This window comes from Dasypus novemcinctus, unplaced genomic scaffold (genome assembly GCF_030445035.2).
Source record: "Dasypus novemcinctus isolate mDasNov1 unplaced genomic scaffold, mDasNov1.1.hap2 scaffold_258, whole genome shotgun sequence".
Lineage (NCBI taxonomy): Eukaryota > Metazoa > Chordata > Mammalia > Cingulata > Dasypodidae > Dasypus > Dasypus novemcinctus.
The window spans coordinates 47,119-73,201 of record NW_026688224.1 but is presented as its reverse complement, the minus strand read 5'-3'; the positions used below and the strand labels follow the sequence as shown (position 1 = coordinate 73,201).

Genomic DNA, 26,083 nt, shown 5'->3' with positions numbered 1-26,083 from the left:
TGACTCTCTAGCATCTGTATCATCTTATTTCATATCTTCTTCTTGTTACATTATACACCAGTGCCATTTTAAAAGAAATGAAGAGAGAAATCACTTTTCCCTGGAGTTCATACTCTGCTAGGTAAGATAGGACAAACACATAAAGAAATTCAAGGAAAACAATTATAACCCAATTTAAGATCAAATATAGAAAATAGATAATAAAAATTGCATGCATATATAATAATGAAGGAGGAAGCAAATGAAATGATTGTTATGGAAAACACAAAGGTCTCAGAAAGGAGGAGAGTTTTTGAGCAAAGTTTAAAGTGTCAGGACATCAAGAATTCTTTTCACAGATTAATTCTAATTAATTGTTTTTTTCCTTCATAATTTTCTTGAATAAACTACCTAGAAACAAAAAGGACCCATATCTACACTTATAGTGATGATAAAATTTCTCCCTCTTAGTAACATAATAAAACTTGCATTTGAAACTATATTTTTTTGATTAATACACTTTTCATTTTAAATGTTTTCATTCCTGAAAAAATAATGTAACTTTAGAGACTTTTTAAAAATTCACCTATCAAAACAATCCATCTATATATTTTTTTACTGTTTGGGTTACAAGGAACAGAGACTCACTCAGTCTGACCGAAATAAGTGGTTTTGTTGATGGGATACTTAGGCCAGTAAAGGAAATACACTATATGGGATCCCGAGGATCGGAGTCCTTGCTTATCTGGAACAGAGAAAGGCACTGTAACCAGAGAGCATTTTGGTTCAGGAAACCCTCAGAGGCCCCAGGTGTGAGCTGGATAATGATGATGACTGTGATAGTAATAACATTTATTAGGTGCTTTCCATGTGCCAGGCACTATTGCCTGTATATTAAGCCATCCAAGAATGTAGCTCAACACAAGAAACCATTATGGTGGGTGACTGTGCAGGACTGTGTATCAATGTGGGGGCCAATAAAGGGATATGTGGCCTAGATGTAGGATAGGTATTACAACATGCCCTGATTGGAAACACTTCAGAAGGGGAAAGGCGGGTTGCCCTCATGGTATCAGCTGCACTATTTGTAGGGAGACAGTCTGGGTTGTGGAAGGATTGTGAACATAGACTGTGTGGCAGGCAGACCCTTGTTAACCTTGGCAAGTGACTTCATCTCTGTAAGCCTCAGTTTTCTCATTCTGTAAAAGAGTCCCTTCTTAATAGGGTGGTTGTAAAGGTTAAATGAAATAACACATAACTAGGTACTTTGCAACAGTTCTTAATACATAGGGCTAAAAATCAAAGTGTTTATCATTATAATTTGAAATCATTTTATTTTTAAATGTTTATATTAAAGTTAATAGATCACATAGAATGTTACATTAAAAAAAACCATGAGGTTCCCATATAACCCACTTCCCCCCATCATTTTTATAAATTGTATTTTTTTTGAAGATACATACATCACAGAAAAGGTTATGTTATGAAAAACATAAGAGGCTCCCGTATACCCCCCACTCCCCCACCCCACTCTTCCACACCAGAATATTCTTGCCTTACAACCAAATTGTTTCCTTCATAAAACCTTAAACCAGATCTTCAATTCTGCAAAGTCACTTATTGCAGTAAGGCAACCAAAACCTGAAATTCCTTTTCATATGATTTAACTGAATTTCTCTGTGTGTGAAGCATGGCCTACCTCTCCCTTTGCAAAGAGATAGAGCTATCTCCCCATCACTCCCAAACAATACGGCTCTTTAATTCTTTCCATACTCATCAAGTGAGAGGGGTGCCTAAGCCATCTAAGCACTTTCATCTGTCTTCTATGTGGAAAAGTCCATTGCTTAAGGTGTTTATAAATATAAAATATAAACTGGAATTCTTAATTTCTTTTTTTTTTCATATTAGCAGCTTTCAGTGGAATTTGTACATAAGATTCTATTTTCCCTGCATCTTCTCAGTTGTTTTTTCCTTATATTTGCCCTTTTCCTTCCCTACTTGGTGAGATTTGGCTTTACATTCGAGGATCTTTTTGCGGTCTTTATCCAGTTTTAGCCTAGTGATAGATAACTACCTTGCTGGGGTGAATGCCCACACAGACAGTGGTGCCATTAGCCTTCTCCCGCTGCTCCCATTCGATGTAGATGACATATTTCTTCCTGTAAACCTGGACTACTTTGCCAATTTGCTGACCTTTGTAGTGTCGTCTCACAACCTGAACTTCATCATCTTTTCGGATAGGCATGGATCGAACATTATATTTCTGTCTCAGCTCCTTGGAAAGAGGGGAAGACATAATCTTCCTCCGAATGTGGGAAGGTGCATTGAAATGCCTTTTATGGTTCTTGCTCTGACCAGAGGTCACAAAGGGATTGAACTTCATTTTGGCCCCTGCCACTTCAGCGATGGCTGCAAAAGGAAAAAGAGCTGCTCTCTATTTTTGATGCTGATTTTAACTGTATTTAACATGGGAAACTACTTAAATTCATTATATTTTTAAAGGGCAAGAATACTCAAAAGTACACTTCTTGCACCTGTATGCTTCTGTGTACATGTGTATGTTTTCTGGCTTGTGATTTTGTTCTAGTAATTGTTTTTTTAATTTTCCCTTAATCATCCATTTCTTTAGTGTGTATTAATCCTCATTGTGAGCAGTGATGAAATTAGTGTGTTTCTCTTCCTTCTCTTTCCCCACCCTCTCCTCTAGCACCTGATTTTAGGTGATTATATCACTTTGCTTAAGAGTTTGCCTTTATTCTGTAAATATGCTTATACTAATGACTATCTTGAGATACTGATGATGGCACCTTCATTGTCCCCTCCTATAGCCAAGTGGTGAGTTCCATGGGACCAAATGTCAGACAAGGAAAGGGAGTGGGTCTATCACACCAAAGATTACACCTAAATGAGTGATAGGCAGGTGACATCTCCCATCACTGCCCCTCTACCCTAATATACACCACCTGATTGCTTGGCTCAACTCCCTTGTTCACATAAGATCTCTAATATATTCTCTTTCTCCTCAGAAAAGCCAAGAATTTGATATCCTTGTCTTACGTTCTGTTTCCTAGAGGCAATCAAGACCTTCTGCCATCATTTGGAAAGCAAGTACAGAATAAGAACTTAGCTTAATTTTCTTAGTTTTTGTTAGTTCATGAATTGATTTAGATCAATGGTTTTCTTTTACCGATGATCTCTGTTTGGTCCAGAGATTCGAAGATTCTTTTACATTCAGTTATGGAAGCAAGGTAGAGCTGGGATAGAATCTCATTTCTTGCCCAGTATTCATCTGTCATGTGAAACTCTATGTAATTCATAAAGTCAGCCAAACTTTACTGAAGATACTGGAACAAGTCACTTGTACAGAGCAGGGGAGTTCAAGTGTAAGGAGGAGGCTTAAATGATGTAGCTCTTGTCATTTGTTTAAGAGATACACCACAAGAATGTGTTATAGATGTAGCTGTGATCAGGGCTCAATGACTTCCACAGATGGCTGTCTACTCAGTGAGCAGCATAATGTCCCCACATACAGGAAGCCTGGGAGTGCAGTTGTCAAATCTCAGTGTAAGCCCATTTGTAGGAGTCCAACATTTTTATGGTTTCAGTTTACATGTTGGCAAGATGCTGGGTAATAAGATCATGGCATAATGTAGATGACAGGTTTTTATGTGTATAGGCATTTTAAAAATCAGCAAACCAAATTAAAGGAATTTTTTTCTACAGGTTATTTCTAGAATAGTGCTTTTAAATGTAGGATGGCCAAGTATTAAGAGTATTTGACAAATATGAGGAAAAAAAAGTCAGAAGTTGAAGACAGACATATAAAGTATGATCTATGAATAACTGGAGTGCCTGAATGAGAAAACCAAAGCAAAGACATGAAAAAATATTAAAAATTGTAATTTTTTATTTTTCTGGAAAGAAATTCTTTGAAGCTGCATTATAAAACCTTACACTGAGTATTGAAACAGAATGACCAATATCAAAACATATTCTAGGTAAAATTACTAGGGTGTAAAGGAAGAATGAAATCTTTTCAGCATTAGAGTAGAGCAAGTGACATTATGAAAAGAACATAGCATCTCATCATCAGTTGTGATAATACTTTGTGCCAGAAGAAAATGGAGTAATATATTTGTGGAAAGAAATGTGAATCATGGTGCTATAAACAGCAAAACTGACATGAAAGTGAAAACAGCACTGAAAGCCAACTTCACTGGCTTGAAGTTGGGTAATATTGTTCCCATGATCCCTTTCAGGTGAGGGAACAGATTTCAGGAAATGAAATGTCCAGAAGACATTGGTAGGACAGATGTTAAGTCTTAAATTTACAGTTATTTGTCCATTCATTCAAAGTTTGTTTAGGGTGCTTATCTATCTGTGTTTATTTTATTGGTAAGGATGATGAAAAGTAGTTGGAGAGATATTGTTTAATGTATTAACATCTAAAATTAAATGTCAAACCTATTTCTAAAACTCAGTGTAAATCTTTCAAACTGAAAAATAAATTTTCCCTCAATTGGCTGATTAGGGAATTGGGTAAAAGGGGCTGAGCACTGAGGCATCTCCATTTCTTTGGTACTATATCCCCTTTCAGTCTCCAAACATCATGTAATCTCTAGATCCTCTGAGACTCAGGCTGAGGCCTCCAGCTCAAGGTCTTTGTGCTGTCAGTAGTAAGGATCACTGGGGAGGCACAGAGGTGGATGGAGGAGTTTTTCTGAAGTGGGTAACAGGACCCAGAAGACACCTCGGATCATTAATTGTCTGCATTTACTTTGACCAGCCAGTTCATGTTTCCACCTCCAAGTTCACATAGAATACTGGAAACCTCAGTTTCTCCTCAGTTTTGCTGATTTTCCTAAAGTGCCAAAAGAAGGTTAGGAAAGCAATGGAATGGACGTGAACTTGTTTCCCTTCCTCTCTTCATCCTATCCACTCCATACTCACATTTCCTCTTCCTCTTCTTCCTGCCTTTTCATCCATTTCTTCAGTGTCTTCAGTGTATTCTAGGAAAAGAGAATTTATGAAAAGAGACTCCTCTTCCTTGAACAGTGTAGACAGCTACAAGGAAAGGAACCCACTTGATGACCATGTGCACATGTGCAGGAACACCCTGCAAGGGGAGTGCCCACCCCAGAACTAACTTCACAGGTGCTCCTTCCACTGGGTGTGGCCCAAAGCTTCTGACAACCAGCCCAGATTCCCTGCCTGGACCATTCAGGCTTATGCAAGCTGATTCAGTGATGCACATATGTTAAAACCAGGGCAATGCTAAGAAAATAGGTAAAGAGGATGGAAGAAATTTGTAGACATTGTTGTTCCCATGACCTCAGCTTCCTGGATGAGACCACTTCCTTCAGGATAAGAATCATAAAATAAGGAACAGACAGAATGGAGAAAAGCTATAAAGAGGAGTTATGAATAAGAAAGGGAGAGATTACAAAAAAGACAGAAAGAGGAAGGAAATTACATGCAAATTGTTGTTCTCTGTATCTGATACTTCTTCAGAAACTGTGAAGTAAGCCTCCTGGTAACCAGGGCAGGAATGGTGATCTATCAACCTTATGAAAGAAAATGGGAAAGTTAGGGTTGAGGGCAGAACTCAAGCTCCTGTTGGTTATGACAGGGTGTGGTCTGCTCCCAGGTCACAATTCTGTCCTCACCTTCACACTCCTCTCCTAGGGCCTCAGTCACTTCACCTCAGCTGTGAAGAAGTGGGTCTAAGATTCCAGAGTCCTTTTCCCAGCTCTCAAATACTATAACTGTGGCTAGTGAGTAATGCCTGTATCCTCTTGTTCCTCTAAGAAGGCAAATACTCTCCATGTCTTTCTATACATGATGTTGTCTTTCTTCTCCTTTTTACCACCTTCATTACCTCCCTGGCTCTTTTCTCTCTCTGTATTACTGCCCATTTGTTTTCTCCTTGTCAGTTTCCACCAATCATATTGTTCTATAATACAGGAACACTGGAGAACAATCAATGTTCCCTTATTATGCTGCCACCCTCTCCAAAATATCAATTAGTCAATTAACCAGTCCACTCTAACCAGGGAGCAACTATCAGAAGCATGAAGTTGAATCAGGTCTTGTGTTCTAACCAGTCAACTCTGCCCTGTTCCCCACTTGACAGTCATGGCCCTCCATGTACCTTTCCTCAGTCTTGTCCAGGCACCCATCAGTGCTAGTACTTCAGTGGTTTGATGAATTCCCAAAAGATTCCACTTATTTAAGTGGCCTGTAGATCCCTTATTATATCACTTTCAGACTAAGTGAATACAGACAAGTTACTTTACCTCTAATCTTACATTCAACCCCTCCAATCAGTTCAGAAACCTATAGGGATGCTGTGAGGACAAAGTGTCTTCCATGAACCTAAGGTCATACCAGTCTCAGGACAATCACCTGATTTATAGGATTAATGGTCACTATCACCCACAGGACATGATTCAACTCCATGCCTCTGAGAGTTGCTCCCTGGTTTAAAATGGATTGGTTAATTGATCCATTGATTTACCGAAGAAGGTGGCAGTATAATATGGGAATAATATGAGAGGAGCAGGGACAACAAGAGCCAATATGTGAAGCAAGCCTGGCAGGCCATTCACACAAGGCCTCCAGAAACCCAGCCAGGCTTTGGGATGTGTTGGAGAAAGAGTTGTACATGAACCTCTCAAATGGAAGCAATTTCAGGTTTTAATCTAATCCCAGGACTTTGGATTTGTGTGAGCAGTAGAGAATAGAAGGATGTTCAAGGATATGTTTCTTTCGATACCTTTCCAGCACCCAGGTGCATGTGCAGTAAGCCCAGAGCATATGTTCTTTATGTCAGAAAGGATAAAACATTAATGAAGTGCTACCAGACCTTTAAGTACAGAGGGAGAAGCCCTAATTCTCAGCCACCACCTGGCACCCAGTAGAAGAACTTTGTCCCAAGTCTAGTTGATAGTCTGGGAGAGCTTGTGTCCTGCCAGATCCCCTCCATTGTAGGTCAACACCAAAACCTCAACTACACTCTCTTGTGCTTTATTCCCAAGAGCTGCTAACCAAAGAAAAACAAAGGCTTTGATGATTGGTCTTATGGGAAAGTGACTCTTAAATAGCATAGGAAGGAAAGATGATTGCAAACACAGTACGCTCAAAGAACATGATCATAATACTTCTTACTATTGTAATTAAATATAGAAAGAATAAAGCAGACCTCCATGTATATTTCCATTACTTTCTGAGTTCATAGTCCCTTCTTCAGTTGCTAAAGTAGCAAGCAGTGTTACCAGACTGTTTCTGATAACCCACTCTCATTGGATCCTATCTTGAGTGATATTACCTACCTGGATTGTCATTTTCATCACTGCTGGTGGAGTCATATCTCTGATCCACAAGCCAATCTTTAGGAACACAAACATCTGCAAGAAAGTTTTTGGAGAATGTGGCACACCCGTCCCTTCTCCACTTGATGGCTTGCTGGCTACCCGAGATCACCACAGTTTCTTAGACCATCCCTGGACTCTGTGGCTTCAGAGGCCTTCAATAAGACATTATAAATGGTTTGCAAATGAGCAAGATGGAGAAAGAATCCCCTTTTGACTATTTACTTCCCCCATTTTGATGGACCATTAAAGCTCTTACCTCCAAACTTATCACCCTGAAATTCTGACTGTTCTGGAAATACTCTGTATGAGATGAGTTCAATGAAAAGACCAATGGCAGGCTCAGAGCTGCTGCCTGGGAAAGTGTAGTGTGATGATGGATATGTTCTTTCTGTATTGTCATGCCATAGCTACTAGCACAAATGGCTGTTGGGCTTTTGAAAAATGGATAATACTACATTGTGCTGCAGATGCCCTGAAGGTGTGGTGCTCAGTAATAAGAATTGAAATCATGAATGTTCCAAACTCATAGACGATTTGAGATCCCATAAGGCCAAAAAGATGTGAACAAAGTGTATAGAATTTGGAGTCAAATCACTTAATATCTCCACAATATGGTTTCCTGTTCTCTAGATGTGAAACTTGAAAATTCATTCACCTCTCAATCCTTCCATATCTCATACGTTTTGAAAAAGTCAGATATGGCTGCTTTTCTTTTATCATGACCAATCAAAATGCCATGATCAGACTATAAAGGCTTACTAAGAGGTGAGATATATTACTAAATTAAGATTTATTAATTAAATCTTAGTAAGAGGTGTTCTCTAATACAATTTTATCCATTTAGAGTCCTGCGAACATTTTCCTGAAGGGTAATGGGGTATTTTCCTGGTTTACTGAGGTATACTTGGCATAAAATAAACTGAACCTATTTAAAGGATATAATGTGATAAAATTTTGACATATACCCATGAAGAAATGAACTGGCATTTTTTACACAGAAAGCTGACATTAGCAACTATTTAGTGTTAGAGAAATCTAGGAAAACACACATGGTCACACATTCTCCACATGCACATTGAGAATCATACATACACATCAGGAAGCTTCTCTCTGTGGAGAGGTTCTCTCTAGACAAAGCCAACAAGGAATATTCATTGCTCATCATCTAGATTTTTCCTCAGCAAGTGTGTGATGAGAGAATACATAATATTGTTGCTTGCTCTTGGAGCCACCTGCAGTTGCAGAAAAGAAAACACTATAATGATCAGAACTTACTGTGTTGTGTTTGTAGAAGGCTTTTGAAAACCAGGTAGGAAAGAGAGCCAAGTCAAGGAAACCAAAAAGCAAGTGAGGGGACACCTGTAAAGGCATGATGAGCTTTTCCTGTATTATGTATCTCTCCATTTTGGTTGGCATTTAAAAAATTCTTAATCCAAGAAGAAAATATGGCTGCTAAAGAAAAACTTCCTTTTATAATCTAATGCTTCCATTTGTGATTGTCCTTTTGAAACAGAGATTGGCAGGTCAAAACAGATGCCAAGTGAACACAGTCCCCACCAAGGAAATTGTACATATCATCTGTAAAGTAATGGTCATATTTAATTGAATGGAAAAAGAAAAATACAGAAAGCAATGGTTCTAAAGGGAAACTTACCTTGGAATTAGATGGGGCTTCCTCTACTGCCCTGGCACTCAGATCTTTCAGCAGGCCCTCTGGGGAGCTAGGAGGATAAAGAGTAATAGTCAGTATATTGGAGTTGGTGCCCTTGGAGTACTCTGAAGTTTTGCTCGACATGGACAAAGGATTAGAGTAATATGGAGGCAGGTATTTAACAAGGATAGTGTGAGCTGCTGACGAGTGGAAAAAGGATAGCAAAATGTAGGTACAGGAATAGAATGGGATGCAGTCCTTGACTTTGTAGCTAATGACCTCCGAAAGCAATGTGAAATAATCCAAAAAAGTTACAAAATACATGCCATTGTTCAATGATGGATTATCATTCCTCCTGCCATTTTGAAGTCCAACTAAAATGCTACTATCACCTTGTCCTGTTACAAAATCATCAGTATTCATGGTTCCACATATGTCATCTCTCTTTTTTTTTAAAGGAGGTACCAAGGATTTAACTCTGGACCTCATTCATGGGAGGCAGGCACTCAACAACTGAGCTATACCTGCTTCCCATTTTCATATTTTGTATAGGATTTTTTCCTCTATTAAAAAAATGTTACATTAAAAAAATGTAAGAGGTCCCCATTTACCCTCCATCCCCCTCACCCCACTCCTCCCACATAAACAACCTCTTTCATCATCATGGGACATTCATTGCATTTGGTGCATACATTTTGGAGCACTGCTGCACCACATGGATAATGGTTTACATTGTAGTTTACACTCTCCCCCAGTCCACTCAGTGGGCCATGGCAGGACATACAATGTCCAGCACCTGTTTCTGCAGGATTTTGCTGTTATTTGTACACGAGCATTTTATTAGCTTTCCAAAGTTTAATAATAGGGTAATTGTTTTAAAGACATTTATAAATTTTATTGTGGGACTGGATAGGCAAAACATTATGTTTTTTTTTTAATCCTTTATCATGAAGAGACTCAGTTATAGAAGATTTGAAGATATTTAAATACTGTCATTTAAAAATTGACCACTATAAATCATGTGGTATTTTTCCTTCCAGTCTTCCTTTTCTATACCCTGAATGCTTATTCATTGAATGTGTTGGATGTTCATCCTTATACTATCCAGGCACCAATTTGATAGTTTATTACTAAGGGGAGACATGAGTTGAGTGCTAAGGCTCTAATGCAGTTATAAAAGTTGCAGCAAGGATGATATACACCAGATCAGTAGCCAAATGATAACTTGAGTTCTTATTGGTCACTGTCCCTAAGGCATGCAGCAAACAGTGCCAAGCACTTCTAGGACTCAAGAAATATGCTAATATCTCCCAATTCCTATCTGTTTGGGCTGTAGTGTGGAGGACTGACTTAGTTAAACCAGATTGTGCTTGCAGTCGTTCAGAATCTGAGCTGAACAGGCATGTGGAATTTCTAAGTGCTTTTCACACTATGTCAATTCATAGTCTGCAGTAACGGCAATAATAACAGGTCTGAGTCATGTGATCACTGAGTTGACTTATAATGATGGACAGGATGTAGGATCTGTGCAGGTCTGATATATCCAGGAATACACACAAATGATCAGTTTCCCTTGCTGGCACGGTGTAGAATCATCCCATGGCCAAGTGATGGGGCTAGGTTATGGCTATAGCATCAGGGTCAGGGACACTCATGTTTGAAATTGTAGGCTAATTGTCTCTGCACCTCAGTTCTTCATCGGAAGAGTGGGAATAAACAGTCATAGTATGGTAGTGTTGAAGGTTGAATGAGCAAGTATAGGTAAAGGGTGTGGTAGTGGATTTTTTGAGAAGTTGTCACTGGCAATTGTGGGAAAGGTGGGAAATAGTTTCTCCACCCCCACCTTCACAATCTCATCTCAAAGACTCTGACATAGATATCTCCAGCCCTGGTACACAAACCCTCACCAGCTAAAGGGAACACAGCTGCCTACAAGGACTGTAGAACATGGCCATCACTTAACTAGAAAATAATCACATCCCCATTTCTCATTCTCACCTGGAAGCTGGAATCAGGGTGGCTCTTCAGAGTAAAGCAAGCACACAGTCCCTGGGGATTGAACGCAGGACTTCATACATGAAAAGCAGGTGCTCAAACACTGAGCTACATCAGCTCCACCCTGGTTTTTTAATTATCTAGATTTTTTCTGAAGTTCAAAAATGCATATCATTTTCTCTTGTACCTGAGGCCACCTGTAATTATATTAAAGAAAATACTCAGGATCAGATCATGCTGTGTAGCATTGACACAGATCTTTTGCACTTTTGGTGCAGATGGGAAACAGTGGTTGAGTGAAAGATCCTATAAGTAACTGTAGCAGACACACATGGAAAGACACAAGCTTTTCCTAGAGAATGCATCTCTCATGTCTATTTTGGTTGGCACAAAAAATTCTTACTCTTAGAAGGAAAAACTGCTGCCATTTAAAAAGCCCATATACTTGACTCCCTGCTGTTGCTATTTGTAAATAACAACTTGAAACAATAATAGAATACTCCCTAAATAAGGAAATTCTATATGTCATCTATAATGTACTTGGTCAGAATGTTCATATCTGAACTCAATTGAAAATGAAAGGAATAAGTAAAGTGACATTTTCTCAGACAAAGAAAGAGGCAACCTTACCTTGGAATTAGATGGGGTCTCCTCATCTGCCCTGTCACTAGGTGGTTCCTCCATCAGGCCAAGGCCTCTCTTTAAAAGGTGGTACACATTCTAATAGATTCTAATAGTGTTTAGGTGCCCATCCTGTGCTGACCAAAAGTAATTTGCTTGCTCACAAAAGCCAAATTGATTGTTAGGGAGTCATCCCCCACTTAAAAGAGCTCATTATCAAAGCTGAATTTTAAAAGTCCTATTCAAGTACTTGCCAAACAAATTTTCCCTATATACCAAAAAAAAAAAAAAAAAAAAAAAAAAAAAAAAAGGCCATCAGAAAGGCCTTATGTCACCAGGCCAAACCAGAAGAAAAAAGGTTCAAGTATACAAACAGGACTGCTGTTAGTAGCTTAAACCATAAGAACCAAAGTTCAAAGTGTCAGTTCAAAAGTTACCCCTAAAAGGTCTAGAGCCTCAACCAAAAAGAGGGATGTTCAGAACCAAGAGGACTCAGACAGGAATTCAGGGCTGTTGGGGAGATGGCAGAGCTGAAGGGGCTTTTACCTGTACCATGCTCAAATCCAACAGTAGCTCCAGAGTCAGGTTGGTAGGTACTTAGAATCCTGTTTCTAACACTATGTAATGTCAACTGAGAAATAAACTAAGCTGCAAGGCAACAAAGGCATTGATTTAGGGTCTTAGAGTTGCAATTAGGGGAGCACAGATTCAAGTAGCAATCCAAATCATGTCCCATCTTTGTATTTCCAGGCAAGGGGCTTTAAAGAAGACTTGAGAAGTTGTTTGTAGTTGTAGTGTATTTGGGGTATTCAGTATACTATATTGTCCTTCAGGTTAGATAGTTAACTGAGTTCTTTATCTTGTGTGTGTGTGTGTGTGTGTGTTTTAATGCTCGAAGATCAGAGAAGAAATACTTTCAAATATTAGCATTGGAGTATGGATGTGGCTGAAGCAGTTGAGCACCTGCTTCCCACATGGGAGGTCCCAGGTTTGGTTCCCGGTGCCTCCTAAAAAAAAAACAAAACAAAAACCAACCAACCAAAATCAAACAAAAGAAACCAACTCAGGGGAACCGATGTGGTCCAGTGGTTAAGCACTGGCTTCCCACATATGAGGTCTCAGGTTTAATCCCCAACCCCAGTACATTAAAAAAAAAAAAAAAAAAAAAATTACCATTGGTATTTTTTTCAGTGGTGAGCTTGTGATTTTGATTCCCTTTGCTGTGTCATCTGAAGTTTCTTAAATAGTATGTATAAGTTGCATAGAGAAATAACTACTTTGAGTGCTAATGACACCTGTAAAAGTAAAAAGGTCGAATGTGCTTCTGAACACTTGCCTTGAAATGCTTTTCTAATGCCTTACCCAGCATGTTTTTGACAGCAACTGTGATGTTCAAGGCCAGAAGATGAATGTGATTGGGAACATGGACATTGGAATTACATGTTCAGGGCTGATTCCTGACTCTGCTTCCTGTCAACTGGGAAATTTACTAAATTGTCTGTGTCTCATTTCCAGATCTGAAATACAGAGCAAGTACCATTGGCCTCATCGGCTGCCCTCAGAATTAAGTAATGGTCCTGGCTCAAATTAGAGACACAATCCATATTATTTTATTGATATATCTAGTGTTCTTTTTCCTATTATTCACTTGTTTACTCAGTTACTTTTCTTCATATGGTAATTCATAACTGTAATGTATAATTATTGTGAGAAAAAAGTCATCCTAAATTCCAAAAGCAATACCCACAGTGGAGTTCTGACCTTTTTCTACCCTCCAATTGACAAATATTTATGGACAGCAAAGGCAGACTGGATAAACTGGGGGCAAAATAATAGTGAAGTTGTCACACTGTTCTTATGTTGTGTTAAAACTTCTGCCAAAGGACTAGGCCCAAACTGAGTGTGAAATACTACAATATCTGTCTGGAAGACCAGAGCATGGAATATTGGAAACTACTTCACAACACTTGTGAATTAAAGACAGCCAAGGTGTCTTTTGTTGTTGTTGTTGTTACTGTTTTCAGAAAAGTTTATTACCAATCCCTTAGGAGTGCATTACAAATAATGGGGATAGAAACCCAAACCAAACCTTGAAACACTTGAAAACAGGGCTGCTAAAGAACCAGATGGCTCCAAGTTGTCAGGGAAAGGAAGTAAAGGAGAGGCATTCTAGACAGTGACCTACCCTGGATCCTGAGTCTGTATATTAGTGTGACTATTCTGGGGAAAGGGGGAGTCAGAAATCCTCACCTCCATAACCCCAGTGTTGCCCTGGATGGTGGGGAGGAAAGGCAGAAGCAAGCACTGAGGGCACAGGCCTTACTGAGTCTAATCTGGGTGTCACTGCCTCCAAATCTGTGAAACAATAAACTCCTTTAAGCCAACAAGTATGTGTTATATGACATGTCAACCATGGTATACTGAAACAGTTCCTTTGAAAAATCCTCTTGCCCCAGAGTTCCTGAGGGGTAGAATTGATGCCCTGGAGGAGGTGACTCACCTACAAGAAGAGTACATATCCTGACCCAGCCTCCTGTCTCTACATTTCCATCCTTGATGCAAAATATGAGGTAGTTTCCCCCACATAAAGGCTTTCTGAAGTACCAAGGATGTCCAAATTTTTGGCCCTCCTCCCCCAGCATCTTCACAAAACTCTGCCTCATGTGAGTCTTCCTGGGGGTTGGACTACCACCTGAAGTGACCAGTGGTCTGCTTGGCTCCTCTACTGGCTCAGAACCTAAGACATTCCAGACCAACTGCCAGATAACAGCTATGCAAAGAATTAGCTTCACCTTTAACTCAACTACTCTGGAACAACAGTTAATGCTCATCAACTGGCAAAGTCACCTACCTGACTGAGGTTTGGTGAGTTAATGAATGAAGTCTCCCTGTTCCCAATTATCTCCCTGACTAAATATTTGAACAACTCTCTTAGTGTGGAGTCTGTACATTCCCTGCTGAAGTCTTTCTCATCCTAAGAGTACCCTTTCTGGAAGATATGGGTGTGAGACTTTGTGTTCTAATATGTATTTTACTGATCACTAGTGATGTTGAATGCATTTTCATACTCCTGCTCTTTCTGAACTCACTGCAGAAATTATGATTTATGGTTTACAGAGAGGGGACATAGTGAATCATTTGTGCTTTGAAATGTCCACATCCTTTGAGAACCCAAACACACAGCCCTGTTCTCAGAAATGCTTCATTTTCCTGCATCAAGAGTCCCCTCCATGAAGAGGAGAAGGACAGGTTAAGAGAAATGGAGTTACCATTGGACCCAGCAATCCTGCTTATAGGTATTTGTCCAAGAGAGTTATTTTTCACTTAATAACTTGTATACTGATGTTTTAGCTACTTTATTCCTATCTCTAAGAAAAAGGACCATTTAGGTTATACAATTTTTCTGGAGTTCCTTTGGAATTCTTTTTTAGTGGTTTCTCTGAGAATAATACAGGTATCACAGTCTAAAAGAATTAATGTTTTACCCATCCAAGTAACATGTGGACACCTTACAGCCATAGGAATCATTTAATCCCCTTCTTTGCTGAAGTGGTCTTCTGAGTTCCCAGTCTAGGGTATAACTTCTGCAAACATTTTGTATTTTTATAATTTTTCAAAATTCATTCATATATTTAACAATTTAACAGTTGAAAAACAGTTATTCTTTCTCCCCAGATACTCACCATTCCTGATCCACATCTTTTATTCCTGAATTTGAAAGCTTCCTTCTTAAATTATTTCCATTTAGCCTGAAGTTCCTTTCCCATCTTTGTAGAGCAAGTCATCAGGTGATGAATTCACTTGTTTTTCGATCCTCTCCTTCTGTCTTTATTTTGCCTTTAAACCTTAAGGAACTTTTGATGAATGCAGTATTCTTGGTTGAGGGTTTTTTCTTTTGCCCTTTAATGATGTTTTTCACTCTTATGGCCTCTATATTTTCTGAAGAGAAATCAAAGGCCTTCAAATTGTTATTTTTCTACAAATTGTCAAATTTTCTGACTCCTTTCAAGATTTTTTCTTTATCTTTAGTTTTCAGCAGTTTGATTATGATGTATCAGGGTGAGATTTTGAGTCCCTTGGATCTATATTTCATAGAGTAGTGTTCAGCCATTTTTCCCCTTACCTTTTTATTGGTACCAGCCTCTTTCTGCTCAACCCAGTGTTTTGAATGAATATTAAAACTTTTTGTATTGCCCCACAGATCATGAGGCTCAGTTTTGGATCAATTCTCTCTTTCTCACTCACTCTCTATTCTCAGATTATATCATTCCTATTCATCTAAATTCCATCTCACCAATTCATTCATCCCTTACTTGTCTTCTCTAATTGAGATCGCTCAATGAATATTTTTTATTTTCTATAACTTTATGTTTACATCAAAAGTTGTCATGTATATCTTTTCTTTGTTTCTTTTTCTCTGCTGAGAACTCCTATCTTTCCATTCAATTAAAGAGTACCCTTTGATGGAGTTGGATGGAGATGTGACCTCTCTACACATGCCTTTTCTGTCAATTTCACTGAACCTGTGGTTGGGGCTGGTGTGTGCTCAGTAGGCTTGGGTCTCTGGACCGTGTTCCAGCTGGGCCCTGAGCCTCAGCAGAGTAGTAATACCTACTTTCCAGTTCATCATACTTACCCAGGTCAGCCAAGAGGGAGGTGAGGATAGCCAACCACCACCCCCGGGTACCAAGAGAGTCTACAACTGCAAATGGGATAATACAATCCATCAGCCATGTGGGCTGTAAGCCCCCTCTCAGTTTATACTTGGAGTGGACATTTGCCATCCTGGGGTCCACAAGATGGAGGAAGAGAGTATGGAATGGAGTGGATTTGCTGGTATTCTACTATAGAACTATTGTGATTCTAGCATTGGAAGAAACTGTATCCTTTATGTCAATACAGTGGCAACAGGGGTTGCTGAGGGCAGGGAGATGGAAGAAGAGTTGTGATATGCAGACATTTTTGGGATTTTGGGTTGACCTGAATGGTATTATGGGGACAGATGGAGGACACTGTATGTCCTGCCATGGCCCACTGGATAGACTGGGGGAGAGTGTAGGCTGTACAGTGTAAACTGCATCCCTTGTGGCATAGTAGTGTTCCAAAATGTTTACAGCAAATGCAGTGAATGTTCCATGCTGATGAAAGAGGTTGTTGATGTGGGAGGAGTAGGGGTGGTGGGGAATAGTGTATTTGGGAGCCTCTTATATTTTCTAATGTAACACTTTGTCTGATCTATGTATCTTTAAAAACAAAAAGGATAAAAAAATTACAGAGAATGTACCTTAATCTCATTGAGCATAGACAGAACAACCATTTTGTCTGATAAATCCTTCTGTGGTTAATTTAGGACAGTGTCTATTGATTGAGTTTTCCCTTAAGAATAGGTCAGGTTTTCCTAGCTTTTTGTATATTACATAGGGTAAATTTGAGTGATATTTTGATAAGCGTGTTTACATTGTGAAACTCTTTCAAGTCTCTCTTGGCTAGCTTAGCCACTTAATGATTCCATGGGAATCTGAGGACCAGTTTTTCCATTTCTGTAAAAAGTCTACTCAATTTTGATTTTGAATTTAATCTGTAGTTTCCTTTGCATGGTATTGATATCAGAACAGTATTTAGTCGATGAACAATGAACATCTTGCTATTTGATTAGGTTTTCAGTGTCACTCAGCAGTGTTTTCTAATTTCAGTATATATATTCTGGTTAAATTCTTAGATATTTTATTGATTAGAGGCTATTTGATTGGAATTTTTAAAAAGTTCCATTTAAGATTGTTCTATGCTGGATTATAGAAACAAAAATGACTTTTGCCTTGTATATCTTGTATCTTTCAATTTTGCTGAATGCCTTTTTTAGTGCCATTCCTATTCTTGTGGATTCTTTGGGATTTTGTTTGTAAAGGATCAGGCCATCTGTGTTTATAGAAATAGCTTTACGTCTTCCTTTCCAGTTTCAATGCCTTTCATTTCTTTTTCTTGCCTGATTGCTCTAACAAGAACTTCAGTACAATGTCGAATAGCAGTGATGAAAGTTCATCAACTTATCTTGCTCCTGATTTCAGGGCAAGACATGTTGCTATAATGTATGTAGATGCAGTGCAGCTGCTCATGGAGTTGAAGGACTTCCACCAATGACCATCCACTCAGTGAGCAGTAGAACATCCCCAGGGTACAGGAAGTCTGGGAGTGCATTTCTGAAGTCCTGGAATTTTAGCTAATTTTAGGAGGCCAACATTCTAATCATTTTGAATGGCATCTTTCTTGTTAATGTGTATGTATTCAGGTGTTCATAATGAGATCATGATATGATATAGCTGAAATATTTTTACGTGGTCCTAAATTTTAATATTCTGTAAACCATTTTAAATGACTTTTTTTGTTTGTAGAGTTTATTTCTAAAATAGTGCTTTTAATGTAGCAAGGACAGATATTAAGGACAATCCTTGGTGACCATGGAAAATATATAGATTGCTTTGGGGGTTGTTGGTGTATGTGCCTGAGGATAGTTATAAAGCTACTTGGTGCTATATATGTAGTCCAGATATACGTAACATTTTTCTTATGTGATTAGGTATCAGAACAATATAAATTAAAATATTATTTAAAAATGAATTGCCATTGCTAAAGCCAAATATGTTTGAAAATAGATTAATTTAAAACTAAAAAGAAAATAGTACTGAAATTAATGACTCAACTATAATGTATACAGAACAAAGAAAATTCAATATAAAATAAGTATAAGAAACCAAAATCTAATAATTGTGGAAATAAAATGCATATAAATATATACAAACAAAGTCATTCAAAAATGAAATACATTTCAAGACATACAATTAAAAATACCCTTAAAGATAATTGATTCTGGAAATATATAGACCTTTATCTTTTAGGGAATGGGTAGATTTTGGCAAAGGGGTTCTAGCTGTTCCACATCAAGACAAGAGCATACATTCAAAGGAGATATTCACTACTCAGATGCAGAAACAAATAGACAATGACAGGTGCAATAGATGTAATGATAGTGAAGACCCATATTTAAGAGTGATAGAAGTAGAGAACCCAGAAATATCAGGAAGAAAGCTGTTATATATATTTTTAAATTCAAAGAATATTTCTACAGAGACAGATCTGTATTGTTGGGAATGCTATTTTGAATCTTGTTTCTATCTACAAATTTTTAAAAAATCATATGAAATACCAACAAAAAAATATTGATGTTATTTCCAATACAGGTATAAAGGCAGACTAACACTACCACATGAACAAATGCTCTTCATTTTGATATACATTATGTAGTAAAATGTACCATCTCAAAAAGAAGGTAAAAGCATTAATGAAAGGAAACAGTACATGAAAGAACATCATCAATGAAATAGGGAAAAAACTGAAAAATGAAGGGATAGAAATCAGGGAATTATAAGAAAAAATGGGGGAAAAAATCATTTCATGATTTACATATAAACTAGAAGAAACAGTGAAAAGGTTATACCTAAATAGAAAGAGAAGTTAAAAAGAAGAAACTGCTTAAGAGAAACTTAATGTAATGTAAAAGATTTGAGAAAAAAATGTCAAAAGTTTAAGATCAGCATAGAAAGGCCAATATATGAATACTGCAGTGTTTGAATGAGAAACTAAAGGCAAATACTTGTAGCAATTATTAAAAATTATTACTCCATTTTTTTCTGGAAAGAATTATTTGAAGCTCCATATTAAAATTACACACTGAGCATTGATACAAAAGGTCTAAAGATAAGGCAAATTTTAGTGAAATTACTATGGTTTAAAGAAAACAAAACCATTTATTAGAGGAAAGCATGTGGCACTGTGGAAAGAACATTAGAATCTCATGAATATTTTTGAGAAAAATAATTTGTGCTATGTGAAAATACGGTAATGTCTTTGTGGAAGGAAATGTGAATCATGGTTTTATCCCCAGCAAGACTGAAAAGAAAGTAAAAAAGACAGTGAATTTGAAGTTATCCTGCTAGACCAAGGGTGATGTTATTGCCATGATCCCTTCCAGGTGAGTAAACAGATTTCAGCAAATGAAATGTCTGGAAGACATTGTCCTGAGGATGGAAGTTAAGCACTAAGTTTTCAGTTCCTTGTTCAACTATCAAACATTGAGGATTCTATGAGAGAGTAGTGACCTTGGTGGGAGCCAGGAGGGAGACCAAATTTTATAATTAATTTGGCTCTAACTTTGTTTAACATGCTGATCTAAATATGTGTTTAATTTTTTTTGACAAATTAAGAAACACTAGTAGGAGAAAATATTGATTAATATAGTAATATCTAACATTAAATGTAAAATGTTTCTCTAAAACTCAATCTAAATTTATCTAACTAAATTCAAAATTGTCACGAAATTGATTTATTTGGGTATGGGTAGAAGAGGATAAGCACAGAGGCATCTCTAAACACCATATAATCTATAGCTCTTCTAAGCTCAGGCTGGGGCCTCCAGCTTAAGGCCTTTGTAGCTGTCAATGGTGGGGTCTGCAATAAAAGCACAGGGTAGAATCACCAGATACAGAGAGACGGATGGAGGAGGTGTTTTGCTGATGAAGGTTGCGGGACTCAGAAGGTACAATAGACCCTGGAGAAGCAAAGTTGGCCCCCAATACCTAGGAACCAGATCCAAATGACACTGAATTCCTATTGCTGCTCTCGGCTTAAGGTACCATCTGTGTCACAGTGTCTGTAAATATCCAACTGAAGGGATTTAATCTGTTTGCTTGGATCGGCACCCACCCTTGAAGTGACTTCCCTGAAGAGTAAGTCTGACTGTAGGACTCCAGGAAGAAAAGGCAGAGTCCTATATATCCTACCAGTGAGAAGCAGGATATCTGAAGAATAGGTGTGGAAGTGATAACCCTGCTTCCCCAACCCCTGCCCCCTACACAGTCCAAGTCACAACTGCATCTTCACATTACTATTGGACAGGTTCCTTTTTCTCTCTGAAAACTAGTTTCATTTTAAAACACACCAAAACTTACCTGTGCTTTCCAGTTAAAAACCAGCTAGGCTCTAGTACTAAAAACATAAGTTTTCTTACATTAGTATATTCCAACATGAAAACATTACAGAAGACACTCCTTTTAACAAGATGCTGTAAACATTATGTTTATCTTTAGTTAGTTATGAAAGTAAAAAATAAAAGGAACATAAATAACTTGCAATTCTACCCATTTCATTCATCCCAAGTGAGCTCTTCATTGACATTCTTTCCAGTTTGTATGAATTATACGTACATAAAAAACTTCTCAAGAACCACAGCTTGAGGAAAGGTGGCATGAGCTGAGCAGGGATCTGAAGAGGACCCTACAGAGGCTGAGAACCCTCAGGGCTTGGGCAACTGCCAGTCAGGACTTAAATTTCCCCCTAAGAGGGAAACTGGCCTAGAATACCTACCCTACCTGCCTGTGAGGGACCCCAGAGTGCCATTGTCCTTATTATGGATTGAATCAGGTCCGCCCATAAAGTCATGTTTTTGTCCTAACCTCCGCTCTTACAAATGTGAACTCATTTCTAAGAACGTCAAAGGTCATACTAATGAATGTGAGTCCAACTTTAATCAGGGGGGCCTTAATTTAATATGACTGGAGACCTTATAAGAAGAAAATTAGGTACATTCAGGTACACGAGATAGGAGGCAGATGGCCAAGAGATGGAGGCAGAGGTTCAGTTATGGATTGCTGGCAAGCTGCCACCACCTTCAGAGAAAGCACAGTGCAACCTAAACCATGATTTTGGACTTCTAATCTCAAACTGTGAGACAATCAATTCCTCTGTTTGAGCTAGCTGGTTACCAGTATTGATAAAGCAGCCCTGGCAAACTAAGACAGCGTAATTCACCCTTTTGCCAGAGACCTGAATTGGTGTCATTTAGGTTCACTCCACCCTGTTCGCCAGACTCATTAATAACCAGGAGAGGCTTTTGTTGACTGTAAATGGATTATGAGTGCAAACTTCACTTCAGCAGGGCTGAGGTATTGAACTAATACAGGAGTGATCATCACAAAGAACACAGTGTGAGTGCACATAGGGCTTAAAAGGGGCTAGTGCCCTCTCCTGCAAATTAAGGTGCCTTTGGAGGCTGTGGCTTGTATGGAATGAGGTTTTGTTCCCTGAGAAGAGGTTGTGAGGATATACTCTACTTACCTGTGCTTATTTTTTACCAGCCAGTTCTTGTCTCCACCTCCATGTTCACCCTCATTTGTGGCAATGCCAATGTTCTCCTTAGTTTTACTGATTTTCCTGAAGTGCCAAAGAGAAAGTTAGGAAAGAAATGTAATGTGTGTAACTTAATTCCCTTCCCTTTTCATCCTATTCACTCCACATTCACATTTCCTTTTCCTCTTCTTTCTGTCTTTTCATTTCTTCAATGCCTTCTGGATATTCCAGGAAAAGAGAAATTATGAAAAGAGACTCCTCCTTCACCTCAAACAGTGTAGTAAGCTGTAAGGAACAGAAAAAACTTGCTTGTCCAGAGATACCATTTGCAGGAACATACCTATGAGGGGAGAGTCCAGCCCAGAACCAAATTCATAAGTGCCCTCTGAAAGAGTGGCCCAAGGCACCTGACTCCCAGCCCAGCTCCTGTCCTGTTACATTCTGGTTTACTTGAGATTGTGCATGCTGCATAGTAGGTTTGGAAATGATGGAAATGCTAAAACAGCAGTTGAAAAGGATGTAGAAAGTTGTTAAAAACCTTCTCAAACCCATGACCTCAACTTCCTAGATGAGGTCAAATCCTTCAAGATGAATATCATAAAAAGAGGAGAGGTTGGGAGAGGTTCAAAGAAGTTTATGAGCAGGAATAGATGAAAAAAGACAGAAGACATGAATTACATGCAGATTGTCATCCCTGTGTCTGAATCATCTGACTTGATGAAGAATGCTTCTGAATGTACCATGGCAGTAACCATGATGGGGCATCCTTGTAAAAGGAAAGGAAAATGCTAGGGTTGAGGGGACAGCTTGAACTATTGTTCATGCCTGGTTATGACCTTATCCCAGCACATAATTTTGTAATTATCACAACATTGTATTCCTTGGGCCTTGATTGCTTCACCTTTACCATCTAAGTTTGGTCTAAGGTCTCCACAATCCCTTTTCCAGTCCTCACATACTCTAAATGTAGGGAAGACTGTCCACCCTTTCCCTCTAAGAAGGCAATCACTTTGTCCATGTCTTCCTGACCATGACATTATAGGATCTCTTACTATGATCTTACTGAAATATGAAAAGAACAAAGCAGATCTCAATAAATATTTCCTTTACTTTCTGATTTCACACCCCTCTCCTCCATCTCCAATGCAGAAGGGGTAATGGCAACTGCTCCCAGGAACTCTCTCTCATTGGATACTTCCGTGAGCATTGTTACCTACTTGGATTGTTACCGTCATCACTGCTGGTAGAGTCATACCTCCAATTCACAAGCCAATTGGAGGTATTGTTTAGGAACACAGATATCACCAAGAACTTTAATTGGGAGAATGGCACACCAGACCCTTCCTTTTCCAGTTGAGACCAGGCTGGCCACCCAAGATCACCTCAACTCTTTACCCCGGGTTCTCAGACCTTCCCTGAGCTCTGGAGTCAGAGACCTTCCACAGGACTTTGGACACAGTATGCAAATGAAAGAGAAGTGGGGATGGAATTCTTTCTCAACCTCTCACTTTCCCATTTTGCTGGACTGTTACAGCACAAGCCTCCAAGCTTATCACCCTGAAAGTTGGACTCTTGTGGATGTGGTCTATGTTAGAAGAGCCCAATGGGTTAGATGAGTTCAGCGGCAGACTCTGAGCAGCCTCCCAGGAGATGTTTTGTGAGGATGAATATGTTCACTCTGCATTGTCTGTATCATAGTTACTAACACACATGGCAATTGGGCTTTTGACAAATGGATGACATGTACTTGTGCTGCAGATGCCCTGGTGGTGTGGTGCTCAGTAACAAGAATTAAAAATGACAAATGTTGCCAAAGCCATAGTAGAAGATTAGAGATTGTCAGGCAGAAGAGGCATGATGAAATTGTGTTTTGGTATCAAACCACCTAATATCTCAGTGCCTAGTTTCCTGTTTGGTACTTTGCATTTCTGCAAAATTAACTTGGATTCTAAGCCTCTTTTCTCCTATGTTCAAAAGGACAGATAGGGCTGCTTTTCTTTCATCATCGTCAATGAAAGTGCCATTAGGGGTAAGTAAAGTGCTCTACACAGGCTATACTATTCAGTATTAAATGAATTCTTCTCATTAAATCCTAATGACAGTGATTTTTTAACAGAATTTTCACTTGGAGTCCTTTGAACATTTTCCTGGGTTGTTATGGGATATTTTCCAGGTTTAGAGGCATACTTGACTTACAATGAACTATATTATTTGAAGTATATAATTTGATAATGTGGACATACGTATATGTCCTTGAGGAAATTATTATGGAATTGCACAGGTAATTGTGCTGGTTATAGGAGAGAAATCTAGGAAGGCACAGAGCAGACATAGGATCTCACACAGGCACATTGGCAATCACATTCATTACACTGAGAATCACAGCACATACTCATATACACACACAACACTCACATGAACACAAACCCATGCCATCTAAACAGAATCCAACTATTCAAGAAACATCACTCTAGTTCTTGCGTGAAATACCCATTTACTTCCCCATACCCAAATCCTTGTTCCTACCTGGGAGTTTTAATCAGGGGGCTCTTGACTGAAGCCAGCAAGAAGACCCACATTTCTTATCATGTAGATTTTTTTCCTCAGCCCACCTACCATTGACACTTTCTTTTCAGGCCAGCTGAAATTACAGACAAGAATACACTGTAAGAATTACAAATTATTATGTAATGCTAACAGAAGGATTTTGTCCTCTTCTTGACTTTAGAATATCAGATAGGAAAGAATGGTCAAACAAAGGAAAGCCAAAACCGGTGAGGGGACACCTGTGGAAAAGGAATGAGTTTTTCCTCATTGATGCATCTCTCAAATCCATTTTGGTTACCAGCTACAGAATTCTTAATGCAAGGTAAAAATATTGCTCATTAGGTGTGCCTAATACCATATAGTTTATAAGTTGATGCTGCCTCTGTGATTTTACTCTAGAAACAGGAATCAGCTAGTAATAGACTCCCATTGAAGACATTCTCCAATAATTTTGTGCATATCACCTATAATGTACATGGTCAGATTATCCAAACCAAGAAAGCAACAGCTTGATCTCAGACAAAGAAAGGTGACCTCACCTTGGAATCAGATGGAGCTTACTCTACTGCTCTGGCATTCAGAAGCTCCTCCAACAGGCCCTCAGGGAACTAGGGGGACAGAGATTAACAGTCAGTGCTGGGGCTGTTTCTCCTGGATTACTAATGGTGCTTTGTTTATCTTGGGGAAGGGATTAGAGTATTATGGAGGCAGTTTTCAACTAGTATAGAGTGAGCTGCTCAGGAGTGGAAGAAGCAAAATGGAGGAGCAGGAGAATAAAAGGAAGCAGTCCTTAGCTTTGTCATTAAAGACATTCCAAAGCAACATGAAATAGTCAATTTCAAAGGGTAGGAAAATACATGCTATTGTTCACTGATGAATTCTTACCACTTCTTCCTTTTAAAAAAATAAGCCACACTTTTATTTATGGATTTTTAGGGTAAAACCACAGCTCATACCTCATGCATGCAAATATGTCATATTTTAATAATATTTCTATTTCTATTTTGAGCCCCTATTTGGTAGCATATGGGAAACAGAGTCTGAGGCTACTGCAGTTTTCCTTCTGTGTTTCCCCAGGGGACCAGGAGTTCCACGAGATTTACAGTGTATCAAAGCATCAGGCTGGAGCATCTTCCTGTTTCACTTGATCTTTACTTTTCAGTCTGTATAGGCCAGTCCTGCATACTTGTCCCCAATATTAAGATTCTTCAGGTCTGTCTGATGTCTCTCAACCACTTCACTCCCCTCATTGCTGGGTAGAGGAAATGATCATAATATTTTAGTCTCCTTTATATGCTGGGTGCTCAGAATTATTTCAGGCCCCTTTGCATAGACAGGATCAGATACATAATTTGTGGGGCCTGGTTCAATATGAAAATGTATTAAGAATCTCAAGATGGCAACAAGCATTAAACCATGCACAACGTCCCATGTGACTGCAGAAGTCACATGTTTTCTGATGCTCAAACACTATGCTGGATGCCAAGAAAAGCATGATTCTTCCCTCCTAAGACAAGCATAGGGCTCTCAGTTTTCAGTAACTGGACATTCTATCTTTCCTACCAGCCCTTATCCTGGGATGCAAGTGGCTGGTACAAAGGACATATTGCCCAAATTGTCTTCTTTCTCTCTTTTTCCCTCCACATAAACAAACATGGGTACTCCATCAAGTCTGGGAGTGTGCCAGCCTGCCTCTTTTCTATTCTCAATATTTTCTTCAAAGGGAAGAAAATTCTTT

The 26,083-nt window shown here is 38.7% G+C and overlaps 1 protein-coding gene and 1 long non-coding RNA gene across 4 annotated transcripts; both read right to left on the bottom strand.

Moving 5' to 3' along the window:
* Positions 1 to 2,035: 2,035 nt before the first annotated feature.
* On the bottom strand, positions 2,036 to 2,362 carry LOC101417150 (large ribosomal subunit protein uL24-like). Its single transcript, XM_071213642.1, has one exon. The coding sequence runs from the start codon at positions 2,360 to 2,362 to the stop codon at positions 2,036 to 2,038; it is 327 nt and encodes a 108-aa protein (XP_071069743.1).
* A 2,209-nt stretch (positions 2,363 to 4,571) lies between these two features.
* On the bottom strand, positions 4,572 to 24,418 carry LOC111759885 (uncharacterized). Of its 3 annotated transcripts, none has more exons than XR_009184796.1 (7): positions 24,325 to 24,418; positions 21,787 to 21,882; positions 15,303 to 15,558; positions 11,002 to 11,195; positions 9,007 to 9,073; positions 4,930 to 4,988; positions 4,572 to 4,840 (listed from the first exon to the last, which is right to left on the bottom strand). It is a non-coding gene; the product is annotated as an uncharacterized lncRNA (long non-coding RNA). The 3 variants fall into 3 exon arrangements; XR_009184795.2 differs by lacking the exon at positions 24,325 to 24,418 and adding an exon at positions 21,971 to 22,113; XR_009184794.2 differs by lacking the exons at positions 15,303 to 15,558; positions 21,787 to 21,882; positions 24,325 to 24,418 and adding an exon at positions 14,120 to 14,385.
* Positions 24,419 to 26,083: the final 1,665 nt, after the last annotated feature.

Excerpts from the sequence above, each read along its gene's own strand:
- LOC101417150 (XM_071213642.1), bottom strand. The coding sequence starts at position 2,362 with ATGAAGTTCAATCCCTTTGTGACCTCTGGTCAGAGCAAGAACCATAAA.